We start from the raw sequence: 26,029 nt of genomic DNA on the forward strand, positions 1-26,029 counted from the left end.
TATCTCTGCTGTGTGATTGGGTGGAAGGGCTGCAAACGGCTTTAGATTTCTGTTTGATAAAAACCCCAGATTTATATGTTTACGCCAATCCCTGCATCAGGACAGCTCCTATTGGGTGTTATGTAAACGTGGTCTCCTTTTGAAGTGGTTGAAGGGATGCCTACTCACAATGAATTCTTCCGTCACAATCACCTACACTTTGATGCATATGTATATTTCAAATCTTTGCAAAAGCGTCTAGCCTTTTCTTGTTCTAAACCCCAAAACAATAAGTGAAAAAAAAAAAAAAAAAAAACCCCACATCAAGGTATATCATTGTAGATTTCCATATCTATATGAAAATGGTCACATGCAAAACAACAGAGTATGGGTGTGGGTAGGGAAACATTAGATATCTTAACTAGAAGTTGAAAGACAGTAGAGGAATACCTTAAAAAAATCTGAGGAAAACTCATTTCCAACCTAGATTTCTATACCCAGCTAAACTCATACTCATGTGAGGGAATTCAATAAAGACATGTTCAGACTTGAACAGTCTCAAAAAGTTAACCTTCTGTGAATGCTCTCTCAGGAAGTAACAGAAAATTTGTTCCATGCAAGAGAAGGAAATAACCAATGTCACTGATCATGGTATGTAGAAATTATTGAACGAAAGTGGAGTTCTCTGTGCATATTTTCTCCAAAAAATACATGAGTATGAGTTTAGCTGGGTATAGAAATCTAGGTTGGAAATGAGTTTTCCTCAGAAGATTATTTATTTATTCATATAGATATGGAAATCTACAATGATATACCTTGATGTGGGTTTTTTTTCCACTTATTGTTTTGGGTACTCTATGTTGTTGTTGTTAAGACTGTCCAGTCAGTTCTAACTCATTGCTACGCTATGAACAACAGAACAAAACCCTAACTGGCCCTGTTATCCTCACAATTGCTGCTGTATTTGAGCCCATTGTTATAACCACTGTGGTTTTAACCCATCTCATTGAGGGTCTTCCTCTTTTACTTACCCTCCATTTTACCAAGCGTGATGTCCTTCTCCAGGGACTGGTCCCTCCTGATAAAATGCCCAAAGTACATGTAGTGAAGTGTGACTATCCTCACTTCTATACTTTGTAGACAATTTGGAAATCCAAAATTTTCACCCTGTCATTCTGGGAAATTTTCTTAGACTTTTTGGTTAATTCTCCTCTATTTTCTGTACCCTGATACCTGGAGCCCCATGAACTCGTGTGAGATCTCCAGGATAGGCTTTCTTATTTTCTTATGTTTTCTCCATTAGTTTGAGTTTTACTTTTTTTGGTTGTTGTTGTTGTATTTTGTGAGCTATTTCTTCAATTCTGTTTTTTAACCCTTCTATTGCACTTCTTAAAAAGCTTCTTCCGTCTTATTTTTAATTTTCAAAAGTCCCTTGCTATTTTCTAGATATCCCTGTTTATAGCACTTCATTCCTTCTTGCATGTAATATCTTATTTATAACTACCTAAGGCTGTTTACTTTAATTATATTTCTTTTCCTTTTTAAAGTTTTCTTTGTTTTCTACACAATTCCTGTTTATTCTACATTCCTCTTTCTATTTGTTTTCTTTGGTCTTAATCTCTCTTGTCAGAGCCTTATTTCAAATATGTGGTGAGCCTCAGAAAACTGGTTGAAGCCTCGAGTTTGGAGACCATTCCAGGTTGGTTGGTTAATGGAACCCTCAATATGTATAGATCTTTTCTCTTGAGCTCACCAAGGTTCCCCAGAACCTGGCCAGAGGGAGTAGAATCTGACAGCATTTGGAGAGTTGAGCAGGAGATGAGAGCAAAGGCTTTGCTCATTCAGCAGAGTTTCACATAACCCCTACTTTCAGCACAACACCCCAGTTCTCTAAGCTGTGCCTGGTGCTCCTGTGTCTTCCAAGCCAGTAGGGGTCAGCTTCTTCAACAGTAAACCACCAGTGTTCTACCAGACTTGGGGTGGAGAAGCCACATGGCTATTTGAGGGTAAAGGCGAGTGAGGGAACAGGAAGATATCTGCGGTTAATTGCTGCTTTTATCAACTTTCAAACAATCCTCTTGTCTTCATCACACCTACACCGCAGCCTTCAGAGGTTCCTGGTGTCTATGATTCCTGTGTTTTTCTAAAGTTACAAATCAACCCACATCTTGATGCTTTCCCACACACCCCTGTGTAGGCCCTTAGCAGTGCCAAGAAAGCAAAACATCAGTCAGTTATTACTCCTCTGTTTGCTTTTCCATCTTCCAAAATGAGATGGCTCTTATCTGTTATAGTTTCCTCTCCTTTTCCTTTTGTCCTTGTAAGTTTATATCTGCAACATGACAACCTTTATTTTTACATTAGCTGAGTTTGCAAAAAAAGTGGAGATAAATGTATGTTTCCGAACCACCAAGTTTAATCAGAATCCTCTTCTTTGATTCCCCTTATGCTTCATTTCATGCCAGCGTGAGATCCCTTGATATCTTGTACTCGAATAAGGGTAGAACAGAAACACAAATATCAAAATGTGAAGCTATTGTTTCTTGACACATCCTCCATCTAGGTCTATACACATCTGAAAGCTCTTTAATCTTTACCCGAAGACTTCTGTGCTCTTCAATTTACATCATATCATAACAAAAGTTTTGGCATCCTCATGGGACTCAGGTCATGATCCATGTCAGTGTTTGAGTTTTGGGAACAAGAAGTCTACAGTGGAAAGAGAAAGGCTGTAGGGTGGATGGGGTAAGGTCCCCAATGAATTTTTCATCAGATAGCCCTTACAGCCCTCAAAGAAGGAGCAAGTGAATTCTTGTGATGGAAAAAAATTCCTTGTCTCAACTTTCCTGGTCTTTTTCTCATGAATGCAGTTTTCAATTTTCTTAAAACTTCTACCTGAAACCTCCTTTGTCCTTCCATAAAATGTGTCACATTACTCCAAAACCTACTAAGTTGACTTTGCTGCAACTGGTCCAACAGATCATCTAAGAAGCCACTGTTTTGATTAGATTTTTTAAGGCACCCTAATGAGACAAAAAGGATCTCTGGTAGCGTAGTAGTTATGAATCGAGCTGCCAACCGCAAGGTCAGCAGTTCGAAACTACTAGATGCTCCGTGGGAGAAAGGTGAGGTGTTCTGCTCCCGTAAAGATTAACAGCCTCGGAAACCCTGTGCAGCGTCGCTATGAGTCGGAACCGACTCCACCGCACATCACAACAACAACAACAATGAGACAAAAGGAGCTCTGGTAGCGTAGTGGTTACGAATCGGGCTGCGAACCTCAGGGTCAGCAGTTCAAAACTACCAGCTGTTCCATGGGAGAAAGATGAGGCTTTCTGCTCCCGTAAAGATTTACAGCCTCAGAAACCCTGTACAGGGTCGCTATGAGTCGTAACCGACTCCACGGCACATAACAACAACAACAACGAGACAAAAAGACCACAGCCTTCGGTATGGATTGCATCTCAATGTGAAAAAAACAAAACTCCTCATCACTGGACCAATAAACAACATTCTTATCAATGGAGAAAAGATTGAAGTTGTCAAGGACTTCATTCTTCTTGGATCAACCATCAACACTCATGAAAGCAGCAGTCAAGAAATCAAACGACGTATTGCATTAGGCAAATCTGCTGCACAAGACCTTTTTAATGTGTTGAAGAGCAAAGATGTCAGTTTGAGGACTAAGGTGTGCCTGACCCAAGCCATGGTATTTTCAGTAATCTCATATACATGTGAAAGCTGGACAGTGAATAAGGAAGACCGTAAAAGAATCGATGCTTTTGAGTTATGGTGTTGGAGGAGAATATTGAAAGTGCCATGGGCTGCCAAAAGAACCAACAGATCTGTGTTGGAAGAAGTGCAGCCAGAGTTCTCCTTGGAGGCCAGGATGGCCAAACTTTGTCTCTCATACTTTGGACATATTGTTAGGAGGGACCAGTCGCTAGAGAAGGATATCATGTTTGGTAAGGTGGAGGGTCAGAGAAAAAGAGGAAGACCACCAGCGAGATGGAGTGACAAAGTGGCAGCATCAATGGGCTCAAGGGTGACAACAATTGTGAGGTTGGCCCAGGACCAGACAGTGTTTCGTTCTGTTGTGCATAGGGTCACTATGTGTTGGTACTGACTCAATGGCACCTAACAACAACAATGAAACAAAGAAGTCCTGGCGTGGTGCTATGGGTTAATGCGCTGGCCTGCAGAGTTGGTTTGAACTGCAAGATGGGTGCTCCAAGCTCACCAACTGCTCCCTGAAAACCCTATAAAAGGTCATAATGGGTCAGAACCAAGTGGACGACACTTATCAACAATAACAGTGAGACTAAGACAAGGCATTACTGAAAGAACTTGTCTGCAGCCATCCACTGATTGCAAAGCCATGTTTAAATACATTTTGTTTGGAATAAACCCATACATGCATGAACTAGAACCCTAGTAGTAATACTTTTTGGCTTACCCTTGTACTTTGTTTTCTTGTTTGTTTCACAAAGTAGAATGGGAAGACAGGAATCAAGTCTTATTTATCTTTTTAAATTCTTAATACCTAGTATTAGCAAGGATGTCAGTTTGAGGACTAAGGTGCCCCTGACCCAAGCCATGGTATTTTCAGTCACTTCATATGCATGTGAAAGCTTGACATTGAATAAAGAAGACCACTGAAAAATAGATGCATCTGAATAGTGGTGTTGGAAAAGGATGTTGGAAATAACTATGGGCCACCAGAAAAACAAATCTGTATTAGAAGAAGTGCAGCCAGAATGTTCCTTAGAAGTGAGGATGGTGAGAATTTATCTCATGTACTTTGGACATATTATCAGGAGGGGTCATTTGCTGGAGAAGTGGAGGAGGGTCAGTGAAAGAGAGGAAGACCCCCAGTGAGATGGATTGACACACTGAAGTAACAGTGGACTCAAACATAACAATTGTGAGGATGGCGAAGGTAGTGTTTCATTCTGTTGTTATTAAGGTCAATATGTGTTGAAGCTGACTCAGTGGCACCTAACAACAATACCGAATACAGTGCCTGGCATACTGTAGACACTGACTATGTGTGTACCAAATAATAGGATGAGTAAATTGGCCTCAGTCTCTCCATATGTAAGAAGGGAGTGTTAGAGCCCTGATGTATTCCTTTGTATGCAGATTCTGTCTACACGTGGTTCTGGGCCTGTAGTTTCCATACCCTTCCTAGGAGAGTGGGACCTCACCACTCCTGTGTGTCTCCCACCTCTGTTCCAGGGAGCAGTGTGTGCCCAGCCCTGCCCACCAGGGACATTTGGTCAGAACTGCAGCCAGGACTGTCCTTGCCACCATGGAGGGCAATGTGACCACGTGACTGGGCGGTGCCACTGCACAGCCGGATACATGGGAGACAGGTAAGGATGGATGCTAACTATTGTCCTTGCTATTCACATTTCTAATCTGTGCCCCAGCCTTGCATACAGTCGCCAAGATGCCAGTCCCTACAGCATTGGCTTTCGCAGCCTTTCTGGCTCTTTCCTCGGTAAGCATTTTGAAGCCTTCTGCCTCAGGAGTACTAATGGTGCAGTGGGTTAAGCATTGGGTTGCTCACTGTAGGGTCTGTGGTTCAAATCCACCAGCTGCTCTGTGAGAGAAAGATGAAGCTGTTTATTACCATAAAAGGAGCCCTGATAATGTAGTGGATTATGAGCTGAGCTGCTAATCTCAAGATTGTAGCCGTTCAAATCTACCAGTCACTCTATGGAAGAAAGAGGAGGCTTTCTGCTTCCATAAAGATGTACAGTCTTGGAAACCCTAAACAGCATTGTTGTGAGTCAGAACTTACTCAATAGCACACCACTACCACCACTCCCAAGAAGCTCTGGTAGCGTAGTGGTTACAAATCGGGCTGCAAACCTCAAGGTCAGAGGTTTGAAACTACCAGCTGCTCCATGGGAGAAAGATGAGGCTGTCTGCTCCTGTAAAGATTTACAGCCTCGGAAAACCTGTACAGGGTCGATATGAGTCGGAACCGACTCCATGGCACATAACAACCAACCACCACCTGGGGGAGAGAGGTGAGCACCTCCCAGTCACTCACTACTTTCTGCACTATTGCAGGGAGGCAGTAACACAGCTGATCCAACTCAGTTCAGACATTTTGTACAATTTCCTTCAGTTGTTGTTACGTGCCGTTGAGTTGTTTCTTACTCTAAGTGACCTTGTATAGGGTTTCTGAGGAGCAGCTGGTGAGCTTGGACCACCGACCTTGAGGTTCAAACTGACCTTGCAGTCCAGCGCATTAACCCGCAGAGCCACACCAGGACTCCTTCCAGTAGTGGATTTTTATTCCTAATGTGAGTTCTATCCAAAGGATACTGACAGCAGCTTGCACCCGTTGAAGCCTGTGTCTCGAGAACTGACTGGATGAGGCACCAGTGTCCTAGAGTTAAAAACAGCCTTGCAGAGTGGATAATCCACAAAACAGATAACTGCAAAATGACTTGTATGTGCACATTTATATATGGAAGGGGAAATGGCAGGGTAGAAGTGTGGAGGAGGGAGCCACAACAACCGGTGGTCTGATGGGGAGTGGATTCAGAGTTTGAGGAGGACTTGTGCCCACAGGCCAAGTCTCCTCCCTGTCATCTTCAGCCACAGGTCTCTCTGCAATCACTGCCCTCTGAAGGACAGTGATAAGGAGCTTTCACTCCCTGGATCTGTCTCTGTATTTTGTTACTCTGGCTAGACAAGATGAGATGAGGAAAACACTTGCTTGCCACCTTTCTGTCTCCTCTGCCCAATGGACATCAGGAAGCAGGGGCTGAGGTTCAGTCATTCAATGTTGGTCAATTCTAGCTGTGACCAACATAATCAGGCCTCCTCCCGTGCTCCCTGGAATCAACCTAGTGATGTCCAGAAGACAGATTTCCATTTTTGTCCTTAGGCTTGCTAACCTGCAGCCCAAGGTCTTGTCAGTTACATCTGATCCCTTTGTGACCAATGCCCCTCCACAGGAGCTTCCTAGGCATAGAGCACAGGCTCCATCCTTCCCTGATCTCTGATGAAGATTGGGTCTCGGGGGGAGCCTAAAGCACTGAGACCACCTTCCTATCCTCACCATCTCCTCAAAGAAGGAAACTCCTTTAAAGACAGGAGCCTGGAGGACCTTGAAACCAGATAGGACATCTGTATTTCATTCCACTTTCAAATGAGAAAGGAGTACGTCTCATTTGTTGTTGAAGAGTAGGTTCGGGGCTCCAGCTGACCAGACTCAACACAGTAGACCCTCCTCAAATCAACTCTCTTGATTTGCACTGCCAAGATATTTCAAAAGGAGGAACAATCTAAAATCCCCTTTTCATGTTGGAGCCCTGCCACGATCCTGGGGCAGAAGAGAACCCAGAAGCCTAGGGTACCCCTAGCAAGCCTCACCAATCAACCGCAGGAAAGTACCATAGGAAGGCCAATAGCATTTGGGTTCACACCTAAACGGGCCGCCTGGTGTTTAATATTTTGTAAAATTGCCTCCATTAATTTTGAAGGTGACAGCTGCATTAACCCACCCCAAATCATCGCTGAGCATATTAAAGTTGAGCGGGTATAATAATGCAAGCCTCCCTGGATAGGCAGAAACCAGTGTAAATTAAACACGAAACGTAACGAGGGCTTTGCAGCTCATTTTGTAATTTAATTGAGCAATGTATCTGGTTGTTAATGGCAATATCGGACACATTAGATTGATATGTTGCAAAGGCAGGATGTTTAAGTAGAAAACTAATTCCTGCTGTGATTACCCTTCTGTTCCACAGGCCCGTTATTAGCGTGCTTTGTGTAAAATTCATTAGCAGTCGTTACTTGATCTCTAAATAAATAAGTTGTTTAAATTGTAAGGAGGAAAAAAATGGGGGGTAGCTGATTATGTAAATGGATTAGGCTGTCAATATTTTATTTCCAGATTCTTTTTCTGGGGCTATGGAATCAGTCACCCCATAAATATGGCAGGGTAGGGAAGCACCTTTCAGAGGGAGCTCACTATCCAGTGCTCAGCACAGTCCTACAAGCTGAGAGGAAACAGTAAAAGGGAGGACAGTCAGAAGGTGTCTCTGTTAGACCCTCTCCTGGTCTGGGCTTTCTCCCCGGCATCTGAGACATCTGAGGTTAGCTAAGCCCAGTGACTTCTGGGAAAGCCCATTCTCAGGCAGAACCAAATAACTAAACGTGTTGCTGTCAAGTTGATTCTGACTTAAAGCAACACTGGAGGACAGAGTAGAACTGCCTTGTGGGATTCCCAGTTGTTACAGAAGCAGATTACTACATCTTTCTCCCTCAGAGTGGCTGGTGAGTTCAAACCACTGACCTTTCAGTTCGCAATTGAGTGCTTAACCAGTGTGCCACCAGGTCTCCTTTTTGAGGCAGAACAGGGACTAGTAATTCAGTTAGTGACTATCTAGGCTTCCATCTGCTCTTCATCCTCCTCTTCTGCCTCAGTTTCACTCCTTACCCCTGCCTTCCTGTCATCTCCCCTCCATCCATTTTCTAGACATCCCCTTCTTCCTTTCTTCTTCCTTTTTTTTGCCTCTGCCCTGTTTATGAGGATTGGTTAGGAGGTGGTACACTTTGCCATGAGGCATCTGGGGGTGTTTAGGACACATGCAGGCCACATGAGCTGGGAGTAGTCACTTCAGCTTCCTCTCTCAGTTTCCTCAGTTCCACAGTGAGGTGATTTGCAAGTATTGAGTGTTGGCTGATTTGCAAGTATTTGGGTTGGGGACAGGCTTCTCAGGGCCCAAACAGCTTATGTTCATATGTTACTTTATGTCATATGTTACCAGGGCTGTGGCAACCATTATCCCTGATGGGTCTCCATCCTGCCAGAATCATCCATTTGCCTCAGTGGCTCTGAGAGGGGAGAGTTGGCAGTGCTGTCTGAGAAAAAGGCATCAAGACAAGATCAGTGGCCCTCCTCCCTCCCTGTCATTGTGGGCAAAGGGCATCAAAGACAAGAGCCCCGCGATGGGACCCTCCAATCTCAAGTTGCCAACATTAGTGCCCCAAAGCACTGATTGCTCCACCAAACCCCACTCACCAGCTGGTCCTACTGAATACTGGGTCTGACCATTCAGCCTCGTTATAGACGCTCCAAGCCTCAAGTGACCAACATGAAACCTGGGGTCTTCCTTCCCCATATGTGGAAGAAGACATATCATTCCAGCCATGACCCTCCAAGATTTAAGAAAGACATTCAGGCTATTTATTATTATTATATAAGACATCTAGAAAACCTAGAAAATGGATATATAAAAATTAAAACACTTATAATCCCTCAGGTCAAAGATTCTGACTGGTACATATTGGGATTTCTCCCTTGGAGCTTTATTTAGGCCAGAATCTGAATTCTGAAGGTCAGATAGACTCTAAGACCTACAAAGACATTATTTATAATAGTGATCGTGGTGGTGGTGGTGTGGTGTGGAGTTGGTGCCGACTGCTAGCAACCCTGTAGCAGAAAGCCTCATCTTTTTCCCGCGGAGCAGCTGGTAGTTTCAGACTACTGACCTTAAGGTTATAAGCCCGACTCATAACCACTTCATTACCAGCACTCCTTATTAACGATAGTAATTATAGTAATTAACATTCCTTACTGAGTCCTTACTATGCACCAGATACCTTCTTTATTATATATGTTTCATGCATTACCTTATTTAATCCTCAACTTGATGAGGTTGCGTTATTGTAATCATCTTATTTTACAGAGAAGGAGGTGATGTTAGTGAGCCATGAGGTCAGTTCTCGATTATCCACACCACTGAAGGAGAGCTGGGACACGGATAATACCACAGAATCCAGAGGCCATTTTCATTTATCCTTGGCCCAGGAGTTATCCATCTCTATTCCTAGATTGGCCTCTTAACTAGTCAGGCTCCAGTTAGTGTGGCAGTAAATTTGCATCACCTGGAAACAGCTATAAGGAGCTCAAGTGGTGCCGTGGGTCAAGCATTACGCTGCTAACAGAAAGGCTTTGAACCCACCAGCTGTTCTGCAGGAGAAAAATAAGACCGTCTGCTTCCATAAAGACTTACTGCCTTGAAAACCCTATGGAGCAGTTTTACTCAGTCCTGTGTGGCACTGTAGAATCAGCACTGGACTGGGAACCACAGGATCTGCAGTTCAAACCCACCAGCTGCTCTTCAGAAACCATATACAGGGTCACTGTAAGTCGGCACTGACTTGACGGCACTCAACATCAACATAAGGTCTCTGTAGGAGTCCTGGTGTGGAGCTGTAGGGTAAGCACTGGTCTGCTAACCCCAATAGTGTATCTTACGATTAGTGGTATCTTAGATTTGATGAAATGCAGTTAGTTCTTATGTATGCAACGTCTGTTTTTTTAATCTCCCTTGCATTACTGGAAGCTATGTTTCCGCCATCAGTGTAGAATTTCCCCGAGTCGAAGAGGTCTCCTTCTTCATCACACTGGGGACTCTTCCATGCCAGGAGCCAATCCCCCTTCCTTGGATTGGGAGTCCTCTCAAGGCAGGGATTGATTGCATCCCATCAGACCATGAGCCCCCAAGAATATGGACTTCATTATATTCTTTCTCCACTGGGGTCTAATACCCAGAGCTCCATGAACAGTGATAACCATTCAGCTTCATTAAATGTTTAGGATTAGTGGTTGTGGACTCTCTGTGGGAGGTTGTGAGCTTCAGAGCTAATCAGTCAGTCCTCTAAATGTGCCCCAGTGTCTTCCTCCCTCCACCCGTTCCTCTAATGTTAATTGCCGTCGAGTCGGCTCCAACTCATAGCAACCTGTATAGGGTTTCCGAGAAGCGACGGGTCAGTTTGAACCACCGGCCTTGTGGTTCAAACCGATCTTGAGGTTGAGTGCTTATCCTACAGTGCCATACAAGGACCCCTCTATAAGCTATTCCCAAAAAAGCAGAAGCAAAAACCCACTGTTGTTGAGTTGGTTAAAACTCATAGGGACCTTGTATAGCGTTTCCAAGGAGCAACTGGTGGGTTTGAACCACCCACCTTATGGTTAGCAATCTAGTGCTCATCCCACAGCCCCACACCAGGACTCCTATGGGGACCCTATGTTGGTGAGTGCTGCTAAGTCAGTTCTGATTCACAGCCTCACAATAACCCTGTATAGAGTTTCCGAGGAGTGGCTGTTGGGATTGAACCACCAACCTTGTGGTTAACAGTCCAGTGCTTAGCCTACAGTGCCACATCAGGACTTCAAGATGGGGAAAGGGGGCCATAGTTAAAGCACTCAGCTGCTATCCAAAAGGTGGACAGTCAGAACCCACCAGGCACTCTGCCAGAGGAAGATCTGACAGTTTGTTTCTGCTAAGATTTACTGCCTTAGAAACCCTATACGGCAGCTATGAATCAGAATCAACTTGACAGTAACAGGCAAAGAAGGAACAAACACCTGACAGTTGAACTCCGACATGCCATCAGTTGTAAGACTTACCTGATTTCAGAGATGCTGTGGCACTGTGGGTTAATGCGCTGGACTGCAAAGTTGGTTTGGACTACAAGCTCAGTGGTTCAAGCTCATCAGACACTCCTTGGAAACCTATATAATAGGATTACTATAATGGAGTCCTGGTGTGACCGTGTGGGTTAATGCACTGAACTGTAAGATCCATTTGAACTTCAGGGTCGGCAGTTCAAATTCACCAGCTGCTTCTCAGAATCCCTATACAGAGTTGCTATGAGTCAGAACCAAATCAGTGGCATTTAACAACACACGAGTCAGAACTGACTCCATGACACTTCACAACAACAACAACATGTATTTTAAATATATAAGGTTTAGAATCAATGAAATGTGATGGTACAAACTCAGTGCTGGGGGCTGAGGAGACTGGCATGAAGGAAGGAACTGACTGGGGTGAGCTAAACCACAGAATCCTTCCTGGAGGAGGAGAGATAAGAGGAGAGGAGGCTTGATGGGTGGCACCCCCAGGACTGGCGACATGGTGGAGGCATGCTGCTGGGTGAGCCAGGGCAGATGACACAGCCTCTCGGATGACCCTTTTTACTGTCCCCTCAGGTGCCAAGAGGAATGCCCCTTTGGGACCTTCGGTTTCCAGTGTTCACAGCGCTGTGACTGCCGCAACGGGGGCCAGTGCTCGCCCTCCTCCGGGGCCTGTGAGTGCGAGCCAGGCTACAAGGGCCCAAGCTGCCAAGAGCGGCTGTGCCCCGAGGGCCTGCATGGCCCAGGTTGCACCTTGCTCTGCCCCTGTGATACCGACAACACCATCAGGTATGAGCTGGGAGCAGGTGAGCTTGGGCACTGATGGAGAGGAGGCTTCAGTAGCTATCCCCCATCTCCATCCCAGTCCAGCAGAATGGCATTCCAGGCAGAGAGGAGAAGGGGCTGGGACTCAGCAGTCAGCTCAGCTAACTACTTTGATGAACAAATGCAGGGGGACGAGTGGGGGCAGGGGTGGGGTGGGGGTGGAATTGAGGCCACACAGCCAGAGCTTTGACTAGAACCCATGCCTCCTGCATCTGCCCTCCATACCAGGCTGCCTGCCTTTGAAACTGAATCAATCTGAGACCCCACAGACAGGAACCTGGGGCTCTCAGAGGTGCAGGTGGGATGGGATGGGGGGATGGGGTCCCGGCACAGAAGTGGAGTGCCTGGAACAGCCACTGGCTCTACAAGTATTGTCTTGGAGAACATCCCCCACCACACACTCACATTCTCTCTCTCTTTTTCTTTCTCTCTCTCTCTCTCTCTCTGTCTCTCCCATTCCCCTAACCCCAAAGAGCTCGGAGCTAAGGCTGTCATGGCAGAAGCAGGGGAAGGAACCTGAAAAGTCAGGATGGCTAGCCCTGGGACTAGAAAGTTAATTTAGACCTGAGGTGGTTTTGCCCCACAAGAACATTTGAACATGTCTGCAAACATTTCTGTTTGTCTTACTAAGGAGGGAGGTGGTGCTGGCAAAGGCGAGGGAGTAAAAGGGACGGAAGGCAGACTCTACATCGGGGTCTCAACTTGAAGCCAGCTCTCTCTGTGCTCTGTGTCCTGTGGGACTTGGGGGACACCTGGACAGAAGTTGGCCCCTACTTCTGCTTCCAGAAGCCAAAGCTGTCTCTCCCAGCTCCCTTTCCTTCCTGCTGTGGGCACCAGCTGGCCCCACCCTCTGGTAATCAGTGAGGCTTTGTGGGGAGGCGGGGCACAGCCTGTTACTGGCTGCCTGTAGCTCAGTGGTAAAGGTCAGGGAGCCTCCAGTGTGCTTCCCCACTCTCATCTGGCCTGGAGGGCAGTAGAGGGAGAACTGGCCCCTAGGGCAGTGAGTGCCCCCACTATTCCCAGTCTAGACAGAGAACTTTGCAGCTTTGTCACTGGGCCAGTCAGAACTTAGTTGGGCCCCTCTTCATTTCCATCTTTTGATTATATTGCAATGCATGCTGGAACTTCTGGTCACTGCAGGCAGAGGTGTCTGAGCAAGTGTGTATGACTTCTATGGAAACAGACCTCAGTCCCTGGGCCTGAGTGCTGGGTGATGCTGACTACAGGGGTGGAGAGTAGGAAAGGAGACTGTCCAAAGGGAGCTCTGGAGCCAACATGCCTAACCTGTTCAGGACCTAACCATGCAGACCCTCAGTCAGTCAACAAACACTGATGTTTATATGGCTGCTCTTTGAGGAAGGTAAAGAGGCACCCTCCCAGCCAGTTTAGTCCTTGAGAGGACTCAAACTCAGGTCTCGAGTGCTCACACACACTGACCACTTTCTCCCATATTTCTTTAAATATTTCAGCGCTTCAAAAAGTTCATGGAAAAATTTGATTATCTTTTCATGTCATTTTCCCCTGAACTTGTTGAAGCCCCCTCATATACCATACCACCAGTAGTACGGTACAACTTGATTTTATATACTGGCACTGTGGAGTAATGCGTCAGACTGCAAAGCCATTTGAACTGCAAGGTCGGTGGTTCAAGCTCACCAGCTGCTCCTCAAAAACCCTATACAGCGTCACTATGGGTCAGAACTGACTTGATGGCACTTAACAACATGAAGTTGTCAAGGACTTCATTCTTCTTGGATCAACTATCAATACTCATGGAAGCAGCAGTCAAGAAATCAAACTACATATTCATTAGGAAAATCTGTTGCACAAGACCTTTTTTAAAGTGTTGAAGAGCAAAGATGTCAGCTTGAGGACTAAGGTGCGCCTGACCCAAGCCAAGGTATTTTCAATAACCTCATATGCATGCGAAAGCTGGACAGTGAATAAGGAAGACCGTAGAAGAATTGATGCCTTTGAGTTGTGGTGTTGGAGGAGAATATTGAAAGTGCCATGGGCTGCCAAAAGAACCAACAGATCTGTTTTGGAAGAAGTGCAGCCAGAGTGTTCCTTGGAGGCCAAGATGGCCAAACTTCATCTCTCATACTTTGGACATATTGTCAGGAGGGAGCAGTCGCTAGAGAAGGATATCATGTTTGGTAAGGTGGAGGGTTAGAGAAAAAGAGGAAGACCCCCAACGAGATGGATTGGCCAAGTGGCAGCATCAATGAGCTCAAGTATGGCAACGCTAGTGAGCTTGGCCCAGGATCGGGCAGTATTTCATTCTGTTGTGCATAAGGTCGCTATGAGTTGGTGCTGACTCAATGGCACCTAACAACAAGAACAAACACCAGAGAACACTAGCGAGTGAACCATGATGTACCATTGCCTGTACAGCACACCTGATATCAGTACAATGTCGGGGTGGGGGTCTTCGTGCATCTTAGAATCAATGAAATATGCTCTATAGCTGCCCTGCTGGATCCCAATGTACCTCCGTAACTGTGATCCAGGGCAGCATGCAGAAAGTGTCCCGGAAGAGTGCAACAGCTGGCCAGGGAAGGCTGCCTGGAGGAGGTGGCATCTAGGCTGGGTCTAGGGGCCAAGGTGGAAGTGCTAAAACTCTTAACTGAGGGGTTTCTGTGGGATCGGACAAAGTAGATGCCTCAGACCATTCCACAAGTGGAGGATAGCACCAGGCTCCCTGACCCCTTCTAGGACGATGCAGGAGTACCCTCTCAAAGGCAGAAGGCAAGGCTGCTGCTGGAATCCAAACCAGGGAGAGTCCCCACCACAGAGCTCTATGCAACCCTCAAATTAAAGAGCTATTGTTCTCCCTTTCGTGCCTGAGCGGCCATGCTTGGCATAATTTATCCTTCCTCGGAAGGAGTCCTCGATGCATTATTAATCTGGAAGGACTCCCTCTTTCCCGTCGCTAATCTCAGCACATCCAATATTGATGATTATTTGCTTTACTGTCTTTAACGCATGTCAGGTTTCGGGGACTGGGAGGCAGTAGCGGTTCTTAGGAGTGGGGGTTCCAAGTGTGTCTGCCAGCTCACCTCCCAGGCTAGGCTTTCAGGGCCTCTTCTGGGGGGATTCATCACAAGGCTGGGCCACTTGGGGACTGAAATTGCCTGGCTGGTCCATTTCTGTTGCCTCAGCATTGCATAGTCCCTAGCACAGACTGGGTCCTCATTAAAAAGAAATGGTGCAATTAATCTGAAAGTGCCTGTTCCTCCAGCTAGGTCTACCTTTGAACGGAACACCTACCTCCTCCCTTTCATCTTCTTTTTTTTTTTTTCTTTTTAATATTTTATCCCATTCTCTTGTCACATTGTCCTAGTGTCTGTTGAGCCCCCAACCCTCAGTAAGATCTTTGTTTAGTTGAACTTGGGTTTCTCAACTTTGCCACTATTAACACCTTGGGCCAAATAGTTCTTTGTTGTAGAGGCTGTCCTGTGCATTGTAGGATGTTTGGCAGCATTCCTGATGTCCAGTATGCCAGTACCAACCTCCTCCACCCCCAGTTGTGGCAACCAAATGGTCAAATGCCCCAAGTTGCCCAAAACTGAGACCTGCTGTTCTAAATGAACTCTCCTGTGTTACATTTGGTTTCATGGACACAGGTCAGCTACACAGGTCAGCTGCTCTTTTCCCATGAGCCCTTTCCCTGTGATAGAGTCTTCTCTTGGGACCCAAGAAAAGCAGAGGGCTAACTGACTTATAATCTGAAGGCAGTTAAGCTATAGGTACTGGCGTTCAGACCCCTGAGTCCTGGCCTCAGAACTTAACCTGTGTCTGTGCCTATGTTTCCTAATCCGTTCATCACCTTCCTGAAGCCCAGTGGGGGCAAGAGTTATCTTGTGGTCTTGGAAAGTGAAGCTTTCACCCTCCACCTCCACCCCCACCCCCAAGAGATGGAGTATGGGACTTCCAGGAGCCTCACGTCACTTCGCTGTGGTTTGTGCAGAGACCTTGAACATCTTTCCTAGGGAGAGCACTTCAGTACCCAACCAAAGAAAACCCTCCCCTTGAGACCCCAGTCTCTCTCTGCTTTATGCCCCTCTGGCCAGCCTGCCTCCGAGAGATTGAGTTCGCATGGCCCCAGGAAGGAAGACTTGGTTGGTGAGGTTCCCCAGCGCTTCATTCACTATATATAAAACTCTTTGTAGCATACACAAAGGAGCCATCCTCCGTTGGAAAGGCACAACCTTGAAAAAGAAAGTGTCTGTGAGCCAGGCCTCTTAAATGTCCCCTCTACAATTGGATTGTCATAGACGAATTCCAGCAACCATGATCATGTATTACCTTTGAAAGATTTGATTTAGCCACCAGATGCAGCATCGATAGAAATCTCATAGAGGCCAAAAGAAAGACAGACAAATCCACCCTGAAAAGATTCCTGTAATGTTCAGCTTTCGGCTCCTATTAGCTTGTGATTAATCTATGTCTAGGGAAAATGGAATAAAGGAAAAGGAGAAAAAAGAGAGTATGGAACACCAGGGATTGTGAATATTTTCTGAGCATAACCAGTAGTCACCAGTTACCATGTGACCCACGAATATGACTCAGGCTACCCTGGAAGGAGGGGACAGGGAGATGGAACAACAGGAGAGGAGATCTGTAAGCCCTGTGCTTGGAAACCCCAACACCAAGCACTCACAATTGTTTTAGCAGTGACTCCCACCCTCTTTCCAAAGGGATTGTGTGAGTTCATATAATCAAATTAAGGAGAGAGATAATTCCATTTTTTAAAATACAACTTTAGGGACATGAAAAGAAAGAAGAAATAAAATATTTCAGATTTGGTTTTAAACTTTCTGGTTTCTAGTTCAAAAAGTGAAACGAGAGCTTAGATACCCCAAAGCAGCTAAAACAATGTCAGCAGAGATCAAAAGTGGAAAATGGGGAGAGGGGCTTAGAAACCTATTGCTGATCCCAAATTAAAAGACCAAGAAGCAATCATAGTACCTTGTGGGCTTAGAGAACCAATCACAGGGCTGTGCTCTTGACACAGTGTGAACTACAGGTGGGTGAACTCTGGGAGCCATCAGTGCAGCAAGAGCAGAAGCAGAATCTTGTTATGGAAGGGCAGAATTGAGACCCTTTAGAATCTCCAGGGCTGCACAGAGCTAAGGCCTGCCGAGTCATTTCTGGGGCCCAAGCATGTTCGTCACCATGGCTGTGACTAAGTCTGTCCCTCAAACCCTAAACCAAAATGTTAGAGGAGGCTTCTGGAAAATCGAAACCTACAAAGGCTAAGGACTTAGAGTTTGGGGACAGAGATTAGTGCCCCAAACCATCTGGCTGAGGGTCAGGACCACCAAGTAGACCCCTGCCCCATGGTACCCAGACTTGCTGCTATCTCTCCTACAGGGCTTGGGGCTCAGGAAGGAACTTTTCTGAAACCGTGAAGATCAGGAAAGTCTGTTCTGTATCAGTCAGATGTCAAATATTCATCCCTTACATTCACTGTTATTTAATGGCACGTTTTCTTGCTTTAGATCTGTTTATCAATATAATAGATGCTCAGTTTTTGGAATATTGGAGAACACCTAGATCTCTAAAGAAAAAGCTCAACCCAGAGATAAACACAAAAGCTATTTTGTTGTTGTTATTTATTGATTCTTATTCATGAGTTTATATCACTTTTTTTCATAGTTAGGATTATGCATACAGTTGACTTAACTTCATTTGACTTTGTTGTTGTTAAGTGCCGTCGAGTCAGTTCCAATTCATAGTGACCCTGTATAGACTTTCCAAGGCTTTAAATCTTCGCTGGAGCAGAAAGCCTCATCTTTGTCCCACAGAGCAGCTGGTGGGCTTGAACCGTGTACCTTGTGGTTCACAGTCCAGTACTTATCATCTGGAGCCACCACACTTCTACTTTAACTTTATGTTGTTGTTAAGTGCCATCGAGTCGATTCTGACCCATAGTGACCCGGGATAAGGTTTCCAAGGAGCAGCTGGTGAGCTTGAACCACCAACCTTGCATTCAAACAACTTTGCAGTCTAGTACATTAGCCCACACGCCACACCAGGACTCCACTTAACTTTATAACATGCCATTAAATATTTTAGAAAACATTGAAGTGCCTCTCTTAACATTCCTTCATATGGGTTTCCATGATTCATTTAACAGTAGCCTGTTATTAGAGGCCACATCAGGCTGGTCTAGATCTGAATCTCAGCCCCACGACTGACAGAGAAATGTGACCTTGGGCAAGTCATGCCACCCCAAGTACCTCCTGTAATATAGAAAACCTAATGCCTGAATCCCAGGCTTGTTTGAAGATTAGAAATATATGTGCAAAGTGCCTGGTACTTTAATAGCCTGGTCTCATATTATTTATTATTATTTAAATTGCTTCCATTTTCCAACGTTATAAATAATGCTTCAGGGAACATCTCTGTACATAAATCTCTTTCCATAACTATGATTATTTCCTTAGGATACATTCTTAGAAATGGAATTACAAGACCAAAGGGTCTGAGTAGTTTTAGGACTCCTGATACATAACTCTGAACTATTCTCTAGAAAAGTCTCCCAGCACTGAGCATTTGTTCCTTTTTGAAATCTTTACTATTGTGGTAGAGAACAAGTAGTATCCGATTATTGTTTTGACTTGATGATTAATGAAGACAAACATTTTCTGAAACGATTATCAGCTAGCTATCTACACGTAGTATTCAGGAATTATCAGTTGTGTCCACCCCTTCGTTTTCCATAAGAAAACCAGGTCCCCCACAAGAGAAATAACTTGGCTGGGCTTCATACAATTAATTTATTTGTTCATTCATTCATTCATTCACCAAATATGTGGTGAGCACAGGGATTGTGCTGGACCCTGGGGTACAATACAGACTGTCCCTGTCAGGGAGCTGCGACCTGGTGGGGATAGCAGATGATAAACATGCCAACAGACACATGAAAGAATTACACACATAGTGACAGTACTGTTCATTCCCAACTATTCATCTGGACTGTAATATGTGCCAGGCACTGGGAATCCAGAGAGACAAAGCCCCTGTCCTCCTGGAACTTAGCAGGACCAAGGCTCACACTCAGGCTCCTCCTACTGGCCCAAATGCATTTCTCTCATAACTGTTGTCTTTGTCTCCTGTGACTGCCATAACAAAAGACCACAAACTAGGGGGCTTACCACTAACTAGTCAGTGAAAAGGAGGGAGACCCCCAAGGATGTGGATTGAATTATGAGGACGGTATATAACCAGGCAGTGCTTCTTTCTGTTGGGCGTGGAGTCACTACAAATCTACTTGATGGCACCTAACAACAACGGGACTTACAACAACAGAGAATTGATCTCACAGTTCTGGAAGACAGAGTCTGAATTCAGAGTATTGGCTGTCTCTGAAGACTCTAGGGGAAGATCCAGCCCCAGCCCGCTCTCTTCCAACTCCTGAGAATCCCAATTGTTCTTTAGCTTGAGGCAGCATAGCCCAATCCCTGCCTCTGTCTTCACATGACATTCTCCCTGTCTATCTGCCTGTGTCTCTTCTTCCTGGCACACCAATCACACTCTACTCCAGTGTGGCCTCATGTTAAACTAATTACATCTGCAAAGACTTTGTTTTCAAATAAAATTTCAACATACCTTTTGGGTGGGGCATGAGTCAATTCACAACAACTGTGTCCCTGATCTGGATTCCAAATCAAAGAGGCAGGTGACACAGATATATCTAAGTGGCTTGTCTCTACCACCCAATACCTTTTCCCTAAGTGCATAAAATTTATTAGGGGAAACGTCAATGAAGAGAAATAGGGAGGGTCCTGGGAAGGAGAGAGGGAAGGAAGACAGGCCAGGTAGAAGTGTCTAAGGAAGTTCTGCAAGGCTGATGGGGAGCTGTCAAGTCAGAGTTGCCCATCAGAAGAGTCTGCATCTGTGAAGAATGACCCCCCCTTACACTGCTGTGCTCAGTCTCTGACTAGGAGCGGGCTGTGAGAAGTGTAACTGAGGGAATGGAGTGTTGATTTCAGAGCACAGCAGCTGAGCCACGATCAATTCCAGTCCCCACAGGAGCTGTTCATGGCCACCGCATCAGAGGGTATCCCCTCTGATCACCAACAGACATTGGCTGTTTGATCAAACTTCAACCAGTCAGAGGTTGCCCCGTCTCTAGAAGTCATGTCCCTGGCTCCAACAAAATGGATCTTTCTCTGGTTTCCATGGGCATGGGATGGAGAAGAGATGGGTCTTTAGTAAAGAATGCTGGTGAAGCTCAGGGGGTGAGTGCCCTGAGGTCTCTTTAATTCAGCAAAGATTGAGTGAACCCCTCCCAGGCAGTGCTGCTGGGGCTTACCACTACCCTCTGGTACCTACCCCCATGCTAGGTATCTGCTGTGAGAAAGGGAAGCCCCAGACCCTTTACAGTCCATAAGGCAAGGGACTGAAGAGTCTGCCTTCCACTTCGGTCTCTGTGCATCTGTATCAAACAGAGCACTGTTAGGAGTCACGAGAGCTGTGTGTGAATCCTGATGTCGCCTCCTCCTCACTTTAGGGTAGTTACATAAATCCCTTGAGCCTCAGTTTCTGGGGGCTAGTGGCCTTGACATCTTCTGGTAACAAAGAAGGCATTGAGCAGTTCAACCTCAGGGGTCCTTTGATTCTGCCACCCTGGGCAGACCTGACTTGGGGTGGGCAGGGGATTTAGGGAAAGACATTGGCTGTGTCCCTGACCAGACTCTCTCCTCACCCCTTTTTCACCTGCTCAGCTGTCACCCAGTAACGGGAGCTTGCACCTGCCAGCCGGGCTGGTCTGGCCACCACTGCAATGAGTCCTGCCCTGCTGGCTACTATGGTGAAAGCTGCCAGCTGCCTTGCACCTGTCAGAACGGCGCCGACTGCCACAGCATTACTGGAGTCTGCACATGTGCCCCAGGCTTCATGGTAAGAAGGAGAGCCATCCCCACGGACTCCCCACCCTGCCGTCTAAAACTGCAGAGGTAGGACCAACTCTTGTCAGCTCTGGATTGAATGAATAGGGGGAATGTTATCCTGAATCCAGGGGTGAAGAATGAGAATGTCTGCTTGTGGATCCATCAGAGCCCCCAAGGCTATTCTCTTAAGTGCCAATTCTGCTGAGGTTTGGAATTGTAAAGGCAAAAGAATCAGGGGGTCTTTCGATAACCGCCCTCATTCTGAAACATCAGTTGTCTTCCTTTGTGTTAACTCCACCCACACTGTCCATATTCTTATGTACAATATTTCTACATCATCATAACCACAGTGCAGAAGGAAGCTTTGCATTCTTCCTTGTTTCACCCACATTGCTGCTTGGGCTTCTTAATTATCCGTTTAAATGACTGCCTAACACTGAGGTCCCCCCAGTTTACTCTGACATTCCCTTGCTGCTGAATTTTAAGTTGAGTCCATGTTTGCTTTCAATGTTACAATGAGCATCTTCATACAAACAGTTTCCCCACTCCTCCTACTGAATGATGATTTCCTTAAGGGTGAATTACCAGGGTCAGTGGGCATAATATATATATGGCTTTTGACGGATTTTGCCATATTACTTGCCTCATGAGTTGTGAAAGTCTACACTGCCACCAGCTGTGTGTGAATGTACCTGTAACAGAACAACTTGGCTAACATTTTTTTTTTTCAGTTTTGCTAATTATATAGGTAGAAAAATGGCTCCTCCACGTTGCTCTAATTTGCATTTCTCTGATTACTAAGGAGAGCGAACATTTTCCCCAATGTGTTTGTTTACTATTTGTATTTCCTCATGAATTATGCTGGTCTTTATGAGACTTGATTCTGGAGAACGTGACATTGGAAGTGTGAATACTCCTCAAAGGTCAGTTGTGCCTCAGGAATCCAAGGACCTAGACCCTTGGACCCGCCAGTCAGTGATGGCCACATTTGTTGTTATGTGGCGTAGGGGCTTGTGCAGAAAGAGCATGGTCTTTGGAACCAGACAAATCTGGGGTCACATCTGTGTGACCTTGAGCAAGTGTCTTCACCTCTCTGTCCAGTTTCCTCATCTATAATGGAACACTGCCTTTCACGACTGTGTTAAGGTATAGAGACAGGATATCTTAAGGACCTTGTAACAGCACTTTTCAGACTTAAGTGAACTTAAGAATCCCCTGAGATGGGGCCGCAATACTGCAATTCTAAGAAGGTCCCAGGTGATGCTGATGATCAGTGATCCTCACTTTGAGTAGAAAGGTAGTGTTGTTGGTAGTTTCCATCAAGTCAGTTTTAACGCAAAGTGGGGACCCAAAATGTGCAGAGTAGAGCTGCTTCATAGGGTTTCAAGGCTGTGAGCTTTAATAAGCAGATCACCAGGTCTTATTTCCAAGGCTTCTCTTGGTGACTTTCAACCTCCAACATTTGGGTTCCTAGTCCATTGTTGAACTGTTTGCACCATCAGGGTCTCTGTGAATAGGAAAGTAATGCACAGCAGGAATTCTACACATTGGAATCACCTGGCAAACTTTACAAATACTGATGCCTTGGCCCTAACACTAGGGATTCTAATGTACAAGGAAACTTCAAAAGTTCATGGAAAAATTACAGTACCTTTCTATTTCATTTTTCCATGAACTTTTTGAAGCACTTTCGTATTTGTCTGGAGTGTGGTCTGCTTGAAATCAGTGTATCTCAGAGGTGGGGGAAACTAACCTACAAGAAAGCCCTTGTTATGACCATGAAAATGAGGGTTTCTGGGGTCAGTGTATTTTGTGGGCAGGTTGTCATTACTCTGCAATGCAGGGCTCAGAGCAAAACGTTGATAACTTTCTCACTGCAGACAGACTGGGTGAAAATGAACTCTGCAAAGAAGTCTGTTCCTCCTTGAGGTTCCCTCACTAATTTATCTTTGTTACCATTAGTTTTGTCCACAACGTTCATGAGCAAATGGAAGTGCCCTGGGTTTGGGGTTTGAGTACAATAGATGCTTCGGTTTAAAAATCTCACATATCTAATTGAGGAGGTGAATTGTCAGCAGCTGACTGTGAGTGGGGTATCCTACCAGTCCTAGCTCAGCCACTAGGGTAGCTCTATGACATTGGACTTTCAACTGATTTCTAAGATGGTAGACTATGCTCAAGGAGTGCTGGTGGCACAGTGGTTAAGCACTCTGCTAACAGAAAGGTTGACAGTTCAAACCCACCAACAACCCTATGAGAGAAAAAATCTGGCAATCTGTTCCCATAAAGATTATAGCCTTGGAAACATAATGGGGCAGTTCTGCTGTTTTCATGAGTTACTGTGAGTTGGAATTGACTCAACTAGGCTTGTTTGCTGGTTTGTTGCTTTGATAGTATGCTCAGGAAACACGCCCTTCTGGAAGAAATAAGGAGAGGTAGGAGTGAAAAGGAGCCCTGCTGGCACTGTGGACTAAGCACTGGGCTGCTAACTGTAAGATTGGTGGTTAAAACCTACCAGCTGCTTCATGGAAGAAAAATGAGGCTATTTGCTTCCATAAAGATTTACAGTCTCAGAACCCCTAAGGAACAGTTCTACTTTGCCCTGTTTTGGAATTCACTCTGTGGCAGTGAGTTTGGTTTTTGGCTTTGAAGGAACTAACAGGCATCTGTGCAATGTGTGGCCTGTTTAGGGCTGTTACAATCTGATCATATATATTTGTCTCTCGGTTTGGGTCCTTTTATCACCCAATGAGAGTCTCACCTTCTTCACCCCCAGATGCCTGCCTAGTCACTGTTCTTCAGAAGAATGGGACCCCAGGGCCCTGGGAGGGCACAGAGTCTATGTGTCCATTGCCCCAGGTCAGAGCTCCAACAGTCTGGAGGTCAGGCCACTGTCTCTGTTCTTTCCATATGGAATGCAAATTACCTCCTGTCCTTGAACTCTGGGGAACTTGGCTTTTGTTGGAATCATCTCCCTGTTCCCACCTGCCTAGGACTCAGGGTTAAAACACACTATGAGCCAAGCTGCCCTGGTAGGCCTTGTGAATTCCCATCCATCTCCTCCTGTCCAGCCTCATCATATCTGGAAGGACTCTTTTGGGGCCTTGTTGGATGTTGGGCAGAAGGTGCCAAGATGATTGCGAGACAATGTATTGTTCTCATCTGAGTCGGAACCAACTTGAAGGCACTTAACAACAATAGGGTGACTCTGAGCAGAAGTCACACTCTTACCCTCACCCTAGCTTCCCTTTCAGTGCAATTTCTGCTGTTAGCTCTGTCTCTGGCCAGGGTAGGAAATGGAGCAAGCAGCAGAACAGACTCAGCTAAGACCCTCCCCAAAGTGCCCTGTAGTCAGTGATAATTAGCAATGCCATTATTTGTTGTTGCTTTGTGAATTTTTGTACCTACCCTTTTTCCTCCACTAAAAGATAGGGCAATATGTTATAGACTAATTAAAAGAGCCCTTTTCTGGGTAACTGGAGACCTTGATCCCAGACTCAGAAACTTTGGGCATGTCATATTACCTTGCCAAGCCTCAGTTTTCTCATCTGTAAAATAGGAAGAGTCATCTCAACCTTGCCTACTGTTGGTTGTGAGCAGCCCACAAGGTAATCTTATCCTCAGTTGTCCCTTTTCACTCTGTCTGTTAAGTGTTCTTTAGAAGGGATGTTGGGGCAGCTTTATAAATGCAGTCACTGAATACCGAGAATGGTGTCAGGCTCAACACAAGTGAGGAGTGCTGATGAAGGAACTGGAGTGAAGCGCAGACCACCCCTGGCTGGGAGCTCAGTGACGGGCCTGCCGAGTGGGGTGGACACACCTATGTGTGTTTGGAGGAGTGCAATAGGGAAGGATGTGAGAAGAGAGTCAGGGCATTTCACTTGTCAATTTGGTAGCAGCAGTAGAATCATTTGTAGGTTGCACGGATGCATTGCACTGGGACTGCCTGGTGGTGGAACATTCCTGGGGTGGAAGGCAAGAAACCAAGGTTCTAGTCCCGATCCTGCTTACTCTTTAGGACTGTGTTGTTGTTGTTAAGGGCCATTGAGTCCAATCTGACTCAGAGCGACCCTGTATAGGGTTTCTGAACAGGGGCTGCTAAGTTTGAACCACCAACCTACCAGTTCAAAGGAACTTTCTCTCCAGTGCTTGTCCAAATAGCCCCACACCAGGCCTCTAGCAAATGAGTGAAATTCTCTGTGCAAAGGCAACAATGAAGTCATTGAATGAGTCAGTCATTTGAATAACAATGAGTCAGTCTTTCAAAGGAGGTGCTTGAAATTGGGAGTGGCACTGTCCAAGGTGCTGAAACAATTTGTTGTTGTTAAGTGCCATCGAGTCGGTTCCGACCCATAGCGACCCAGTACAGGGTTTCCAAGGGGTGTGTAGATTTACACCCCTTGGAAACCCTGTACTGGGTCGCTATGGGTCGGAACCGACTCGATGGCACTTAACAACAACAAATTGTTTCAGCACCTTGGACAGTGCACTGGACTGCCTCTATGAGCCTCTCTACTCTGGGCCCTATTAAAACCCAGGATCCTTTCCCTTTCAAAACATCTGAGTGACGGGTGGACGGAGTGTGAAGGAGGAATCACTCTGCCTATCCATGGCAGAGGGGCTCAGGCCAACAGAGTTCGGGGGTAATTGCATCTCTGGTAGCGTAGTGGTTACGAATCGGGCTGCGAACCTTAAGGTCAGCAGTTCGAAACTACCAGCCACTCCGCGGGAGTAAGATGAAGCTTTCTACTCCCGTAAAGATTTACACCCTCGGAAACCCTGTACAGGGTCGCTATGGGTCGGAAACGACTCAACGGCACTTAACAACAACAACAACAAGGGATTTTCAAGGAGCTCTGGTAGCGTAGTGGTT

At 45.7% G+C, this 26,029-nt stretch overlaps 1 protein-coding gene across 1 annotated transcript in view; it reads left to right on the plus strand.

The window, feature by feature from the left end:
• Positions 1 to 26,029, plus strand: part of MEGF11 (multiple EGF-like-domains 11) — a 331,130-nt gene that overhangs the window by 244,107 nt on the left and 60,994 nt on the right. The window contains exons 7-9 of the mRNA XM_006831516.1: positions 5,218 to 5,354; positions 12,008 to 12,220; positions 20,992 to 21,166. Coding sequence (XP_006831579.1) covers positions 5,218 to 5,354; positions 12,008 to 12,220; positions 20,992 to 21,166 — 525 coding nt within the window. The remainder of the gene's footprint in view (positions 1 to 5,217; positions 5,355 to 12,007; positions 12,221 to 20,991; positions 21,167 to 26,029) is intronic.

Source organism: Chrysochloris asiatica, unplaced genomic scaffold (genome assembly GCF_000296735.1).
Source record: "Chrysochloris asiatica unplaced genomic scaffold, ChrAsi1.0 scaffold00004, whole genome shotgun sequence".
NCBI lineage: Eukaryota > Metazoa > Chordata > Mammalia > Afrosoricida > Chrysochloridae > Chrysochloris > Chrysochloris asiatica.